The 14945-nt window shown below is 31.6% G+C and overlaps 1 protein-coding gene and 2 long non-coding RNA genes across 3 annotated transcripts; all 3 read right to left on the bottom strand.

Annotated features, from left to right (window-relative positions):
• Positions 1-191: 191 nt before the first annotated feature.
• Positions 192-2643, bottom strand: LOC145325604 (uncharacterized). Its single transcript, XR_013881528.1, has 3 exons — positions 2546-2643; positions 1918-1977; positions 192-403 (listed from the first exon to the last, which is right to left on the bottom strand). It is a non-coding gene; the product is annotated as an uncharacterized LOC145325604 (long non-coding RNA).
• A 692-nt stretch (positions 2644-3335) lies between these two features.
• On the bottom strand, positions 3336-7032 carry LOC145326630 (uncharacterized). Its single transcript, XM_080170000.1, has 10 exons — positions 7000-7032; positions 6507-6596; positions 6119-6211; positions 5634-5686; positions 5185-5290; positions 4600-4679; positions 4265-4301; positions 4152-4183; positions 3619-3691; positions 3336-3368 (listed from the first exon to the last, which is right to left on the bottom strand). Exons 1-10 carry the CDS (start codon positions 7030-7032, stop codon positions 3336-3338), a joined length of 630 nt encoding a protein of 209 aa, XP_080026126.1.
• Positions 7033-7782: 750 nt separating this feature from the next.
• LOC145325607 (uncharacterized) lies at positions 7783-9584 on the bottom strand. The gene is made up of 4 exons (XR_013881530.1): positions 9518-9584; positions 9030-9086; positions 8550-8656; positions 7783-7828 (listed from the first exon to the last, which is right to left on the bottom strand). It is a non-coding gene; the product is annotated as an uncharacterized LOC145325607 (long non-coding RNA).
• Between the last annotated feature and the right edge of the window lie 5361 nt (positions 9585-14945).

Here is a 14945-nt window from a genome sequence, read left to right as displayed (position 1 = left end):
ATAGATTTTTGTTACGTCACAAAGATAAAAAGTTAGACACTATTACTAGGTTCAAAATGATGACATTAGTCTTGTATTGCTAACTTAATTTTGTAATTTTAAGTAATTTTAAATACATGATTTTTTTACATAAATATTTGATAAAACAATAGAAAACAATTATTTTTATAGGTCGCATGACAGCAGGACATGGGTAACAATACTTGTAATAATTTTACGATTTTATCTTATTTTTCGTGGAAAATTGTCTGTTATACGATGCTATACATGATTTTTCAGTCTACTGGTAGCCGGTTCTAATCCAGCGGATATTATTCGGTTTCGAAGCCATACTGAACAAAGTATTCTAAAAATTGTTGGATTATTGAGTTTCATTATTCTGAGTTTTGTACTTCTGAAACGCCTGAAAAAAAGTAAAGTCTATATTTTCGTTTACTTATTAATGAACATCCATTGACGTCTCCCAATCTACTGATCAACTTATTATTTGGATTAACCAAAATCTAAAACCTAAAATCAAGGGTCAATGTTAACCCTTAACGGTCGCCTCCGGTTTTTTCTATCTCATTTTCTTTGTATGAAAGATAGAGGGCCATAACTCTGTGACTTTTTAAGTAAACCCTTACATAAAATATAGGTGTTCAAGTCAATTTTAGGTTCAAGGTATGATCCTGCAGGTCTCAAGAAATCTTTAAAAGCCTCCTGTGACCGCAATTTTCGACTTAGAGACTTCAAATTTTAAACTTAAGCTTTTCTTACATATCTACATAACGTATCAATTTTAAACTTAAGCTTTACTTAAATGTCTACATAACGTATCAAAATTTCATTAAGATCCGCCCCTTTCCCGCCGACTGTTGCGACCGCCGAAATTTATGTTTTGAGCTTCCTAAGAAAAAAAATACATGAGGATAAACATTTTCTGAAAAAATCGTTTTTCTAGCTTCAGAAATAAGAAAATGACAGCCTTTTGAAATTTTTAAGTAAAAAAGGACCTAAAAACAAAGGTTATTAAATAAAAGGGTGAAGGAAGCGAAAATTGACCTTGACTTACTTATAGTCGGAAATTCATTATCAAACAAGGGACATGCACAAAATGTTTTAGCCCTCTAGCTCTAACAGGCGCTGATATCTCGTTCAACGTCCCCCCCCCCCCCCCCAACCGATTAAGGTGCGGCAAGGGGCCCGACTGTTAAGGGTTAAATAACAGAAGATGTCCTCTGGAGCATTACAGATAAACCAACAGAACATATTATTAATGAAGTATTCATTAGTTATGAGAGTAATCTGGAATTATTTTCCGTCATGAATCTAATCTCATTTACAATATTACATACAATCCATGTGAATTATAAACTGGATGCTTATTGATAAATGTAATTTTAATCGCAAAAATGCTTTATGCGGACATACAGACGGACATTTAGAATTGTATATTAGCCCCACTATGAAAACGCTGTTGACAATTGTTGCTATTAAAATAAACAAGAACGAAAAATAACTATAGCCAAAAAAAATTTAAATCGAAGCTTTTCTATGATTAGGGTCGGTACGTCCGTCTGTCCGTAACGGTTAGCTCTTGTCATCAATAAAAAAAATTTAGAATTGTCCGATTGATTTCAAACTTTGCAAGTTGATTACCATATCAGTTAAATATGATGTTCTATTACGTCAAGGTATAATGTTGTAAGCGAAGCATCTCCAAAATCAAGTATTAAAAATGTAAGTGTGTCCTTAAATAGCATCCTGTATTTAAGCAGTTTTGCAACAAATTTTTTTACAACTTGGCTTAGAAATATTCATTTATATCCTGCTTATTCAGTATTGACACTATACTAGTGTTAATGTTCGTTTGTCCTACCGTTCAGAGCTTCGCTTTTTTGGATGTTGTCATCCAATAGTTATTCTAATATTAACCTGTTCAATAGTCAAAGCTCTTTCTTCTAACTCTTCAGATTCTACTTGTACCCTTCTTAACTAAAATTATTTAGAGTTTTCAGTTTATTACATAAAAGCATTTAAAAGTTTGAATTTCAAATTTAATTTTAGATCTTAACATTTCTTATTTACTAATTATATTTTTTCTTACAAAATGAGAAGAAAGAGAAGTTTCCCTAAAATTTTAAAATGAATTTACATTTGATTTATGTTAATATTTCAAACTTTTTAGTTACGAAGCTACAACATAATTCGAAAAGTCCGTCTGTAGGAAACCGTTAGAGGGAGAAGGAAGCTAGTAAAAGTGGCGGCACAGATTATGACGTCAAAAAGAAGTTAACCAATAAGAGGCCAGTATACACTGTAATTGACCAATTATAAAATTTATAGTGGCCTCTCATTGGTTATTTTTTTGACGTCATAATCTGTGCCGCCACTTTTACTAGCTTCGGGAAAAGTGAATTTCTCGGCTATTTTTCAAGGCACATGGCTGAAATTGATTTATTAAGATTTACAATAACAATAATCATTTAGTTTATTATTTAGTGGGCGAACGATGTGAACGGTCTAGACATATTTCCTCTTGTTAATTTTTAACAGAATTTACCTTATTTAAATTTTCAATAGCGCGTTTTTCAGCAATTTCAGCTTGGTGCTTGTAGACACCAATTTTATTTTCTAATCTGTCCACCAATTCCTAAAATTAACAAATACCCAATATTATGAATTACAAATATACAAGACAAGAAAGCTGTAACTATTATATCATATGTTTGTTTTAATAGAAGTGTTAAAAAAGAATTATTTAAAAGTTGATTCAGGAGATACATATATACAAGCGGCAAAACCCATAGAGGCCTCTAGGGGCCCTTTTAGGTTGGGGGGAGGGAAGAATCAGCTTATAGTGTCCAATCAAAAAATAACATGATACAATACAAATGACCAATGATAGGCTAGTATACAATTTACCATTGGTCAATTACAATGTATACTGGCCTATTATTGGTAATTCGTATTGTATGACGTCATTTTTATTGGGCACTAATGCTGTTTCGGGAGTGAAGTCGACTTCTCCCCCCCCCCCCCCAACTTCAATTGTAGTTTTGAAAAAAAAGTAAAAAAAAATGGGTTTATCTTCGGAAGGTGATGGTACCCACCCCTAAAATAGTTGTAAACCTTCCCAGGACCTATGAGAAAATACCCTGTAAAGGCGAACCATATCTGTTAAGCGAGATCCTTAGGTACACATCGACAGACAGAGATCCTTTTAACTTATTATAAGGATATGTAAATCTACCAAAAACACTTAAAATTGAGCTGCAACTCGGGTTTGAAGAAACCACAGCCGCTGAAGCTGCAATCTTCAAATTTAAAATAAAAAAAAAAGGACAAAATTTCTAGTTGACAGCAGCCTTTATCAACATATGCGGCTAGGAGAAATCAGCAACAGTTATTTATCGCTTCGTATTACAGACAGCTTTTCGCGGGTTTTCAAATAAAAATGAGGTGCCGAAGGCCCCAGCAAACAAATCTGGTTTTGATATTAGGATTTAACATTTTTATATATGTTGAAAACTGGGTATAATACGATACGATATATGATTTTTCATTAAGGCCTAGAAACGGCTCTAATCAAGCGGATATTAATCGGCTTTGATGCCATACTGTAAATTTATTTACCTGTAATTTAGAATAGTTATCTCGTTCTTGCTCCTGTTTTATTTCTAGCTCTTTACTCCTTCTCTCCATTTTTCTTTACAATTATTACAATTTTATCATTTTATAATATTTGGTATTTCATATATGGATATAGATTGTAAGTGGAAATAATGGCAGGGGAAAAAATTGTCGTCTATTTAGGTTGCTAACATGGACATCACTTATTGGTCAATCCGTTTATTCAGTAAGAAGGGAGGGGATGGGGTAATGGGGAAGGATAGGGAAAATCGTTATCTAAGATAGCTACAAGTTTCAATTTATTAGAGTATATGATAATCTGGTGTAAGATCCAAGTAATAAAAAATCCATAAAGGCCCTGCAGGATTAAGGCTATTCAAAGAGGAAAAATATACATCTCGCCCTTATTTTCAATTTGTTTCAAAATTTGGGGGGGAGGTAGAGCGCTCGACTGGTACTTTAAGGGAAAGAATCACTTCTCTATAGGAGGAATCTCTATAGTCTTGTCTTTTTTTGCAGATTAAGTTAAAATTTACCTAAAATTTTTTACTGCCTCACAACTTTTTCTCTGCAAAAAGAAACATAAAGTTTAAAAAAGGTTAAATTTAATAAATAAGTTTACCGATTAAAGTTTATGCAAATTTATAACCTGTTCTGAATCTAAGTCATTTTCTAGCTGTACAACCCTGTAAAATAATACAAAAGTATTCATAAAGCAATGGAATTTTTTAATAATAATAAAAATCATATCTAAAATTTTTTTTGCATTAATTCTTATTATTGTGCAGACTACTTTTTGTTTTAATCTTATGGACCTTAATCCTTCTTTTCTTTTAAAATTTCTAATTAACTTCAATAATTTTGTCCTATATGTAAGATCAGCAAAAAAAATTGCTTATAATGTATAAGATAAATTTACATTGTTTACATTTTTGTTTAATTTATTAGAATATTGATATAACTCTAAAATCAATATTTTCTGACCTTAGTTCCATTTTCTCAACCAATCTTCTCTCAGCTCTAGAGCTGGCATTTTCTGATTCTTCAGCTTTAGTTAATGCATCCTAACATTATTATTTTTTTTATTTTCATGCATATTTCTTTTTTTCTCTTTCTGATAGTGAAAGAAATGTACCCCTTTCTTCGAGTACCGACCGTTTTCTGGACAAGCCAGTTACCAACTAGCTGAAAATTGCTATTTGATAGTTATTAAACAGTTATAGAAGTTTTGGGATAGCATAAAACATTAAATGTACCTAATTTTTCTGATAAAATTCTATGAATGTTAATTTTGGTAACTTAGGAGGTTAAACATAATTATGCATGGATGTATTTATTATTACTTGTATCTAATAAAGTAAAACTTGTAGCTGGCTAAAATAACTAGTCACCCCCTGTACCCTCTCCCCTCTTATTGGATAAACTTTAACTAATTGACCTATATGTGATGTTCATGTTATCAACCTATATTGACGACAATTTTTCTCCTGTCATAATTTCCACATATTCTACATCCATTATTAGAGCTATGCCTGACAATGATAAAAATAACACGGAATTAAATCCAACCTTCAAAGCAGTCTCAACACTCATTCTAAGTTTTTCCTCTTTATCTGCCTTCTCCCTTTCAGTTCTTGCCTCTTCTGTTAATACAGACTTCTCCTCCAATAATTTCCTGAACACATAAATACTACTCCAAACCTTTCCATACATCTAATTGTCTTATCTAAAGGGATAAGACAATTGGCAATTGATTGATGATAAGCAAATTTACCCCTTGTCTAGATTACAGTTAGTTTGATGACACTCAAATTAATAAACCAATCAATCAAAATTCAATAAAAGTCCCCAAAGTTGTTTAGCAAACAAGTACGAAAACGTTATCATAAAACTTTAGGGACCAGTGTAATAAACAGCCTAATGTCCCCTCCTTCCCTATTTACCTTAGCCTACATAAGATATAAAGAATTATGCATGACTTAAGATCAAAGTATTGGATTTAGACCAATATTTTATACCTGCTTTTGTCTTCTACAGATTTCAGTTCACTTTCAAGTTCTTCTTTTTCAGTCTAAACAAAAATAAATTTACAATAGGCGAAAAAATCAATCTATTTTAATAAACAAATTAAAAATGTGAAGTCTATTTTACAACTAATATGATGATAAGAAGATTTTTATAGTGCCTATAAAAAATGAAGTCATACTGGCCTACAACAGGTCAATTAAAGATGTATACTGGCCTGCCATTGGTAATTTTGTTTGTATATTGGCATTTCATTGGTCATTTGTATTGTATGACGTCATTTTTTCAAAGGTACTATAAAAAGCTTCTGTTGTCAATAAAGAAGGTATAGGACAAAGTTCTTTTTAATGCTTAGGTTAGGTTGAAAGAGACCCACAGGAATGGTACCCCACAGGGTAAGAGACCCTCGCAATGGCAGAAATAATCCTTAATAATATACAAAGTTTTAATATTGAATATAGAATGAATAATAGTATACCAAATAAGCAGTAACTTCAGTTTCTAGTTTTCTCCTGGCGGCTTGGCAGTTTTCATATTCTATCTTTATAGTATTTAATTCTTGCTTTGTCTCCTAAATATATATTATTAATAAAATAGTATTTTATAACCTTTTTATGTTTTAGTAAACTTATTGTTTATGTAAAATTGGAGGCCTATTTGATAAAATACTAATCTTATATTCTTACTTATGGCCTGTATGAAAACAATGTGTGAATATTACCAATGTGTAGATATTACTATACCATTGATAACTGATAAAATTAAAAAGTTCGAAGGACTTATGTAAATATGAAGAAACTAAAGATTTTTTTTGGCAGATACAAGTTTTGCCATTTCCATTTTTATAAAAATGATGTTATGCATACCTGTAAATCGCTTTCAGAATTCTTAGCTTTTCTCTCGCTACACTCCTGTCTATTCTGACTCTCTTCTAGTAGGTTACTCAAGTTTGAAACCTTAAAAGCATATAAAAATAAATGATGAAGGTCAAAAAGTTTTTGTTGTTGCATGTTTTCAGGTTAATTAAGATTGACCGTTTCAAACCTTATTTGGAATGAATTAGAAACATGCAAAGGGCGTAGTTTTTCGTTTGTTTGTTTTATAGTTTGGGTTTAGCCCATGCAGGGTTACGCCATTTATTCCAATAAGCGAAGACATTTTTGAAAGATATAATTTCATCTTGCTTTTTAAGACTTTTTATAGGTCTTATTATAAATGGATGTTAGAAAAAATGATAAATGACCTTTTGTACCAAAGTATGTACAATATGTAACTAATATTGTGGCCTCGTGTTCTTACTGGTTAGTATTCTAGTTCTATCATATTTATTGAATATCAAATAATTTTAACTATTCTGACCTTTCTTTCAGATACAGTTAATTTTTCTTGCATCTCTCTTCTCTTCCTTTTTTCTTCATCTATCTCTTTTTCTAATTGTAACACATTCCCCTAAATTAAAATCTTTGTAAACCTACAGCATTAGCGTAAATAGTGGCGTGCCTGCTTGCTGTCAGGGAGGTGTCAGGTTCGAGTCTAGATCAAAACACATCCTACTAGTAACGTTAAAAATGGTACCTGCTGCTTTTATGTCTAACACGTTACATTAATAGTAAGGGTTGGGGGAATGCCTTGGCCCAAAAAACAGACGCAACTCATTACCATGCATAGTTAGGAATTCAAGGAAAAGGTCGAGCAATCAAAGGGTTGTTGTCTGTTAAATATTCATAATATCCTTGAATGTTAGAGTATCGCATAACATTTCAATCTGAAGATGATCTGGATTCTCTTGAGGATTAATCAGAAATCGAAGGAGAATCCCGCCCTAACGAGGTAAGTGGGTAAATTAAAAATTATACCTAATGTTGAATTATTCTATATCTAGGACTGTAATGCAGAAAGGGAGGGAACATTGGGCTTTTTTTTATAACGGTCCCCAAAGTTTTATATCCATGTTTCTTATTCGTTTACTTAACAACTTTGAGGATTATTGGTTTTTTATTGGTAGGTTCATTAATTTGAGACTACTAATGTTTCAACCACTGATTGTAATCTACAGAAGGGGAAATTTTGTGCATCATCATTGGGGATGTATATAAATTTTACCGGCCATGGTCTTATGTTTCAATTCTAAAAGTTTTTTTTATTTACCTGTGTTTTCCTAAGAGATAAATTCAAATCATTGTTGTGCCTTAATCAAAAATAATCTTTTTTTTAATAATATATTAAATCTCATTTAATCATATTTTATGATATTGTAAGGTTATTTTATAGATTTTGATAGACTACTGAAATGATTTTGTTCTCCATTTTATCGAAGCTTCACTTAGGTTCCAGGATGGTTTTGGGCTCTTTTAGATTTTTAGATTTATGTCTGGTATGGTTTTAGGCTATTTAATTGCTTTCCCTAACCTTTTTATAGTGAGCTCCTTGATGCTTAAGGGGCAACTGCTAGATACAAACAATGAAAATAACAATCTTTTTTGTTGTTGTTATTTCATGAGAAATAGCAATATGATTTGATGGCTATTTTGCTCCTGGTATTTTTTCTTAGATAACAAGGCTCTTTTTATGAAGTGCCTTTAAAAATGACATCATACAATATAAATGACCAATGATAGGGCAATACCAGACTAAATAAACAATGAAAGGCCGGTGTACATTTTTTAATTGGGCCAATGGTAGGCCAATATGACGTCATTTTTTATAGGCACTAGAGAAAGATTCATAGATGACACATACTGTACTCAATTTATCCTCTTTCCAAAATGGCTTGATCAATCATTTTTGCCCTGAACGGTATTAGGCTGTTTATTATGAGATTTGTCAAACCGTTCTTTCTTTGTGTATTCTAAAATTAAATTGTAGAAGGAGAGCTGGTCGAAGAAAAATTGCATCATTATTTAATTTACCTATTTGCATGATCTAGAGATAGCTCTAGCTCATTAATATCTCCCTCCAACTTTTTCTTGGCTTTAACCACCTCCATTCTACTCTTTATCTCCATATCCAGAGATGCCTTAAAAAAAAAAAAAAAAAAACTATTTTTTATTGCATGGTATTATAGACAGCTTTCTGCGGATATTAAAATAAAAATTAAATCCAGTTTTGTTACCCAGGAAGTGCCGGGCTATCAAAACATGTATTGAATTTATAATTTTTATTTTAACAATCGTGGAAAATTGTCTGCAATACGATGCTATACATGATATTTCAATATGGCTGAGAACCGATTCTAATCCACCTGAAAAATAGTAAAAGATCAATATATATTATTCTATAATTTTAAATGGCTGTTTATATAAGTGTTTTGAATCCTACAGTTTATTTTCTAAAATAACCACCTGTCATAATTTCTTATTAACAAAAAGGAATAACAAAAAGTCATAAACCTGTAAAGCTTCCGCGGTAGATTGAGACAATCTGATCTGGTTTTGGAGTTCCTCATCCTATAAGAAATTATTAAATCATATTCTAAATGTGATTTTGAAGAAAACAGAGTTTTTTTAATGAAATAAAAGTTAGCTCTTAAAACTCAAGTAAATTTTTGATATTTCACACCCAAAATTTAGGGGGAGAAATTGCCCCCCATGTTAATTTTAACCCTGAGGTATAATCTTTTTAGGGGGAAGGCAAATACGTCGTAGTCACCTCTAAAAAAAAGCTTGGACGTCCTTTTATGCAAACATATCAATTGTTAGAAGCATAGTGAACTCTACAACCATAATCCATACATATGTCTATATGTCACTGAATGAGAAAAATAAATAAAACTGACACATATCTTTCTTCATACACACTTATTAATTTTTTTCTTCAGAACACAATCACATTGACAAAAACACAGACATACATACATACACTTGCAGCAGAGAGATACCTTTTCATGAAGTAGTTGTTCATGCTCTTGTTTCAACTGGCTAATATCCAACTGATATCGCATACATCTAAACAATTATTTTGAATGGCATATTAAAAGGATGATTCTTTCATATCATAATAGCAACAAAAGTATGTAATTTGCTATTTCTAGTTCATGTCTATTCAGTACATGTATAGCTCAGGGAGGAAAGGGACATTGGGCTGTTTATTATCCTCAAAGTTTTATAGTATCATTTTCTTGTTCGTTTACTTAACAACTTTGAGTACTTTATATTTAATTTTGATTAGTTGTTTCATAAAGTTTAGTGTCCAAATGTTTCAACCACTAATGATAATCAACAGGAGGGGTAATTTTGTGTATCATTATTGGGGATGTACATCAATTTATCGGCCATTGTCTTATCCCTTTTCATCCCTGTGAATATCTACATTAGGTTTTAAATCTTTAGACAATCAAATTTTGTCTAAATTCACGAACAGTAACGCCTAGGGATTTTTAGGGATATGACAATGAGAGAATGGGTTTAATACACTTTTTTGGACCAGAATAATTCCCAGTCCAGTGTACCCTACCCTCCCTGGTGGTTACGCGATGAAATGAAATTGAGTTTACTTATTTTCTTGTTGTTCATGATTAGCTTCAGCTTCTAGTAAAGCTTCTGTCAATTCTTCTTGCTCCTGGGTACAGAGAGGGTAATTTTTTCGCGTATTTTCCCTAAAGTTGTGTGTTTGGATTTAGTCAAATCCTCAAGCTGTTCTTAATCATGACTATATCATATGGATACATTTGGTCATAGTTAGAAATAGTTTGACTTAATAAGTGCATTTGACTAAACCCCAACACCCAACCTTACGGAAAATACGAAAAAAAAATTTCCAACTTTACAAATTATGACAATATTCAAAACAAGCAAAGCTAAAACATAAATATACTAATACATATCTTTAATCAGTGCAAATAAACTGTATAAGGGAGGGAAGGGATATTAGGATGTTTACTACTATAGTCCCAAAAGTTTAATAACAACATTTTTCTACTCTTGGCTTAACAACTTTAGGGACTTTTTGAATTTGGATTGGTTAATTCTATAAGTTGAGTGTCTAAACGTATTAACCACTTATTGTAATCTAGGAGTAATAAAGTGTATCATCATTTGGTATATACATTAATTTATCCTTTTAGATCCCTGATATTAAGGGGAATATTCACAAGAAAATTCTGCTACCTATCTTAGATAACGAATCACATTTTGAGTGCTAATATAAGGTCAGACATACCTACATAGTAATTTATTGAGTAGTTTCCATAGAGTAGTGATAAAAATTTAAAAAGAATAATTCAAAGGAAAAAATATCACCTTTTCAAATTTCTTGATGTTAGCCTCACAGTTGAGATATTGTTGCTTTAGATATTCATGTCTCTCTTTCATCTCCTAAACAGTTATATAATTGGGTACTCCACAGGGAGGGAGGGGACAATGGGCTGTTAATTACTCAACACAAGTACCCATAGTTTTCTTATTCCGTGGCTTAAAAATTTGGGTACTTTTATTACATTTTGTTTGATTGGTTCATTAAGTTGAGTGTCCAAATGTTTCAACCAATAGTTTTAATCTACAGAAGTGGAACCATTGGTGTTTTAAATAGATCTATAGTTTAGATGGAGTGGGGACAAAACACCTAATTTAAAAATGCCTAACTAAAAATGCCTAACTAAAAACACCTAAGTTTAAAAATACCTAATGTTAAAAATACCTACGTTAAAAACACCTAATTTAAAAACACCTAATTTATAAATGCCTAATTTAAAAACGCCTAACTAAAAATGCCTAACTAAAAATACCTAATTTTAAAAATGTCTAATTTTAAAACGCCTAATTTATAAATACCTAATTCTAAACTATCTAAACACCTAATTTTGAAATGCCTAATTTTAAAATATCTAATTTTTTCACTCGATAGTCAATGAACCAATATAGTTCATCTTTACAATGAAGCTTCCTGTAGCTCATGGGAAGGTTTATAACGCTTTTGGGGAGGTTACCAACACCTTTCAATGAGAAATAGCCTATTGAAAAAATTCCCCCCCCCCCGTTTTTTTTTACATTTCTTCAATCTTTCTTTATAACACTATAACTAAAATTGGGGGTGGTCAAATTCCACCCCCCAAGAAAAAAAATCAACCTACTCCCATCATTCCCTCTGACAGGTCATCCCCTTGACGATTTTGTAGGTTAGAGAAGAAACCAATAAAAATTAAAATTCATTTGTCACGTGAGGTGCCACAAACTTATCATAAATTTTATTTTTTTTATAATCACTCTTTATTAAAGTCATTTTAATGTACATAAACATTGAAATTGCAATGACAGTTTTGGCAGGGGTTGTCAACATTAAAAGCCTTTTAGTTATCTATATTTTTTACATACTTCATATCATTATTTTAGATTTTTCTTTCTGTCTATTAATTTGTAGTCCCTTCAAAATTACTTCAACTGTATATATTACTTCTCCTTTGATTCTTACACATTTTTTTTGTTGATTTCATTTCATAACTCACAGGTGTATGCTTACATTATATCTTCATATTTCAAGGATAAAGGATACTTTAAATTCGTTGTTAGTAAATAAAACATTTTTTGGAGGGAAAACAAGACAGGTATAATGTGAAATCATGAATTGATTCATATTATAGACAATTTTTAAGGAATAAGAAAAAAAATTTATAAAATCAATGTAAGTTTAGGGCCATCTCAACTAAAATTATCTCCTCAGAGCTAATGAAACATAAAATCAAATAATCTATCATTTAACTATCCGCAAAAAAATTGTGGAGGGGAGGAGGGGTTGTAACACCCCCCGCCCCCCCCCCCTCAAGAATACATTTAATTCCCCTCCTCACAGCAATTGCCCCGAGAGGGATGACTGGTAAATAAAATCTGAAATATAAATGACGCAAGTGAGTACAAAATATATACGCATATTTTGGTCAATTTTGGTGTTTTTTTAAAAATGCTAAATATAATGATAACTATTAAAACAATTTTTAAGTATAACTTTTATCTTATTAGGATAACAATTAAAAAAGAAAAATATTTTTACTATATGCAATTCGTGTTCAAACACCTAATGAAAAAAATAATGCAAGATATAGCTTTTATTTTAAGATAGACGAGGGGCAACGCCCCCAAGAAGCCTTTAGGTATTATTAAAGTGGGAAGGGGATAAGTCAACCGCCTTTCTACTTTTTAATTTGAGTTTTAATAAAAAATATTATAAAAAAATTTTAGGTAGGGGATTTGAAATTGGCGCATTTGTATAAACACCAGTTAATGCACAAAAATAAGGGGGGGGGGGGAACAAAACAAGTTTTAAAAAATCCGAGATTTCGAACTACTGTCATCCCGAGAGGCCTCTAGGGGGCGTAACCGCCGGTTTAATATATTTAACAACAGTTTTAAGATATGCTTAAAATTAGGTTTTTTTAATTTAGGTATTTTAAAATTAGGTATTTTTAAACTTAGGTATTTATAGTTAGGTGTTTATAAAATTAGGCATTTTTAAAATTAGGTGTTTTGTCACATTAGGCATTTTTAAAATTAGGTATTTTTAAATTAGACATTTTTAAATTAGGTATTTATAAATTAGGCGTTTTGTCACATTAGACATTTATAAAATTAGGCATTTTTAAATTAGGTATTTTTAAATTAGGTGTTTTGTCCCCACTCCGTTTAGATGTATATACAGATAACTACCTCCCTTCCTTTTTCAATGACCTTATTCGTCTGCTACCAAATTATTTCCTGCTACTTGGCTGTGTTAATACAGACCACACCATTTTGGTTGATTTTCAATGACCCAATTGAAAGTTAGCACAAGGACAGTGCGGTGGGGAAATGCAGTTATTTAACCCTTTCCCTTTCTAGTGTTTTTTCTCAAATGTATTGTAATTCAATTTATCGTCCATTGTCTTATCCCTTAATATCCCTGATACTTTATAAGTTGAGAACGTCTAGACATTTAATTTTGTGTAACACTTACATAATCAAACAGTTATTACAAGCATAGATTCTTTATGATGTGACACTACGTCATAAAGACGTTAAAAATGGTTCCTACTGCTGCTAATTCAGGTGCGCGATATAAATATTTAGTGCAGGGGGAATGCCTTGCCTAGGCCCAAAACCGTTGCTACTTATTACCATGCACAGTTAGGACTTCTAAGACAAAGGTCGTGCGATCAAAGGGTTGTCTATAGGGCGAATGAACGCTTTACACGAGGAGTGTTTTAAGATGTCTAGTATCCGAAGTTACACCTAGTTGAACAGGGATATAGGGATAGTATAATAAATCTGATATAAATTATACTGAGCTGGATCTTTAAATCGTTTTTATAGTGCGCTGAATCGGGGCGATTCAGAGGTGATTTGTAGGTGCGCTGGTGGTTAGCCACAGCGCGCCTATAAAACATTGATATTTAAAAGATTTTCGGCGCGGTGTTGTTAAATCGCTTGCGACACTCAATAAAATATCGATCCGCGCCAGTACAACTTTATTACATAAGCCGTGTCAGTAAGGCATTTTATGTAAAATTCCGTGTCAGCATGGTATTTTATATAAAACATTAATATATAATTTATTTTAAAAATAACTATAAAAATGTTTTCACAATAGTTTTGCAATAAAATATTAAAGTAATTAAAAAAAAATATTTATTTATTAAATAAATCACCCCGATTTAAACCGGCAATGCCACTCGGTGAGTGGCGTTGCCGTGTCGGGCCCGCGCCACTGCCCGATTCAAATCGCCCATGCAAATTCGATTTAAAGATTGATATTAATAATTTGATGGTGCGCCAAATGAATCGCCCCGGTTTAAATCACCTATAAACGATTTAAAGATCGAGCTCTGATCCCCTCCACCGAATGTTCATAAAGTTCATCTTTTTCTAAAAATTTTAAGCTTATAAAATTTTAGGGTATTTTTTAAGTTTTTTACTAATAATTCCAATCTACATAAGGGTTAGTTATGTATATGGTGATTGGTAGCTACAATAATACTGATGTAAACAGAAAAGTATAAATGTTTTTCTCTCTTTAGACCTTGAAAAAAGAAACGTTAGAAATTGGAGATGTTTTTGTTATTAACTAATGAAACTAATTGAAAAATTTAAGATGCTATTATCATAACAAGGTTTTATGTCCTCAAATTTTGAATGTTAAACCAATGTTTTCCAAGAACTTCACTCATAGGTCAGTTCGTTCGTGCAGTACACTGTTAAAATAAAAAATAAATTTAGCATCAGATAATACTATATATTCATTTTATTACTGTATAGCATCATCCCATACGTTCTAGCAAAAAAACCTCATTACGATATAAGGAAGATTCCAATACTGTATTGAGTATTACTTAGTGTTCTATG

The sequence above is a fragment of the Acartia tonsa genome, chromosome 8 (assembly GCF_053477335.1).
Source record: "Acartia tonsa isolate MP-2025a chromosome 8, ASM5347733v1, whole genome shotgun sequence".
Lineage (NCBI taxonomy): Eukaryota > Metazoa > Arthropoda > Copepoda > Calanoida > Acartiidae > Acartia > Acartia tonsa.
This window is presented reverse-complemented; position numbering and strand designations above follow the sequence as displayed.

What these genes read in the sequence shown, in the direction of transcription:
- LOC145326630 (XM_080170000.1), bottom strand. Translation starts at nt 7,032, where the DNA reads ATGCAAGAAAAATTAACTGTATCTGAAAGAAAG. An exon ending in GTGTTGAGACTGCTTTGAAG is followed by an intron (nt 4,680 to 5,184) that starts GTTGGATTTAAT and finishes TAATAATGTTAG; the next exon opens with GATGCATTAACTAAAGCTGA. An exon ending in GAGGCAGTAAAAAATTTTAG is followed by an intron (nt 3,692 to 4,151) that starts GTAAATTTTAAC and finishes ATAATTGTAAAG; the next exon opens with AAAAATGGAGAGAAGGAGTA.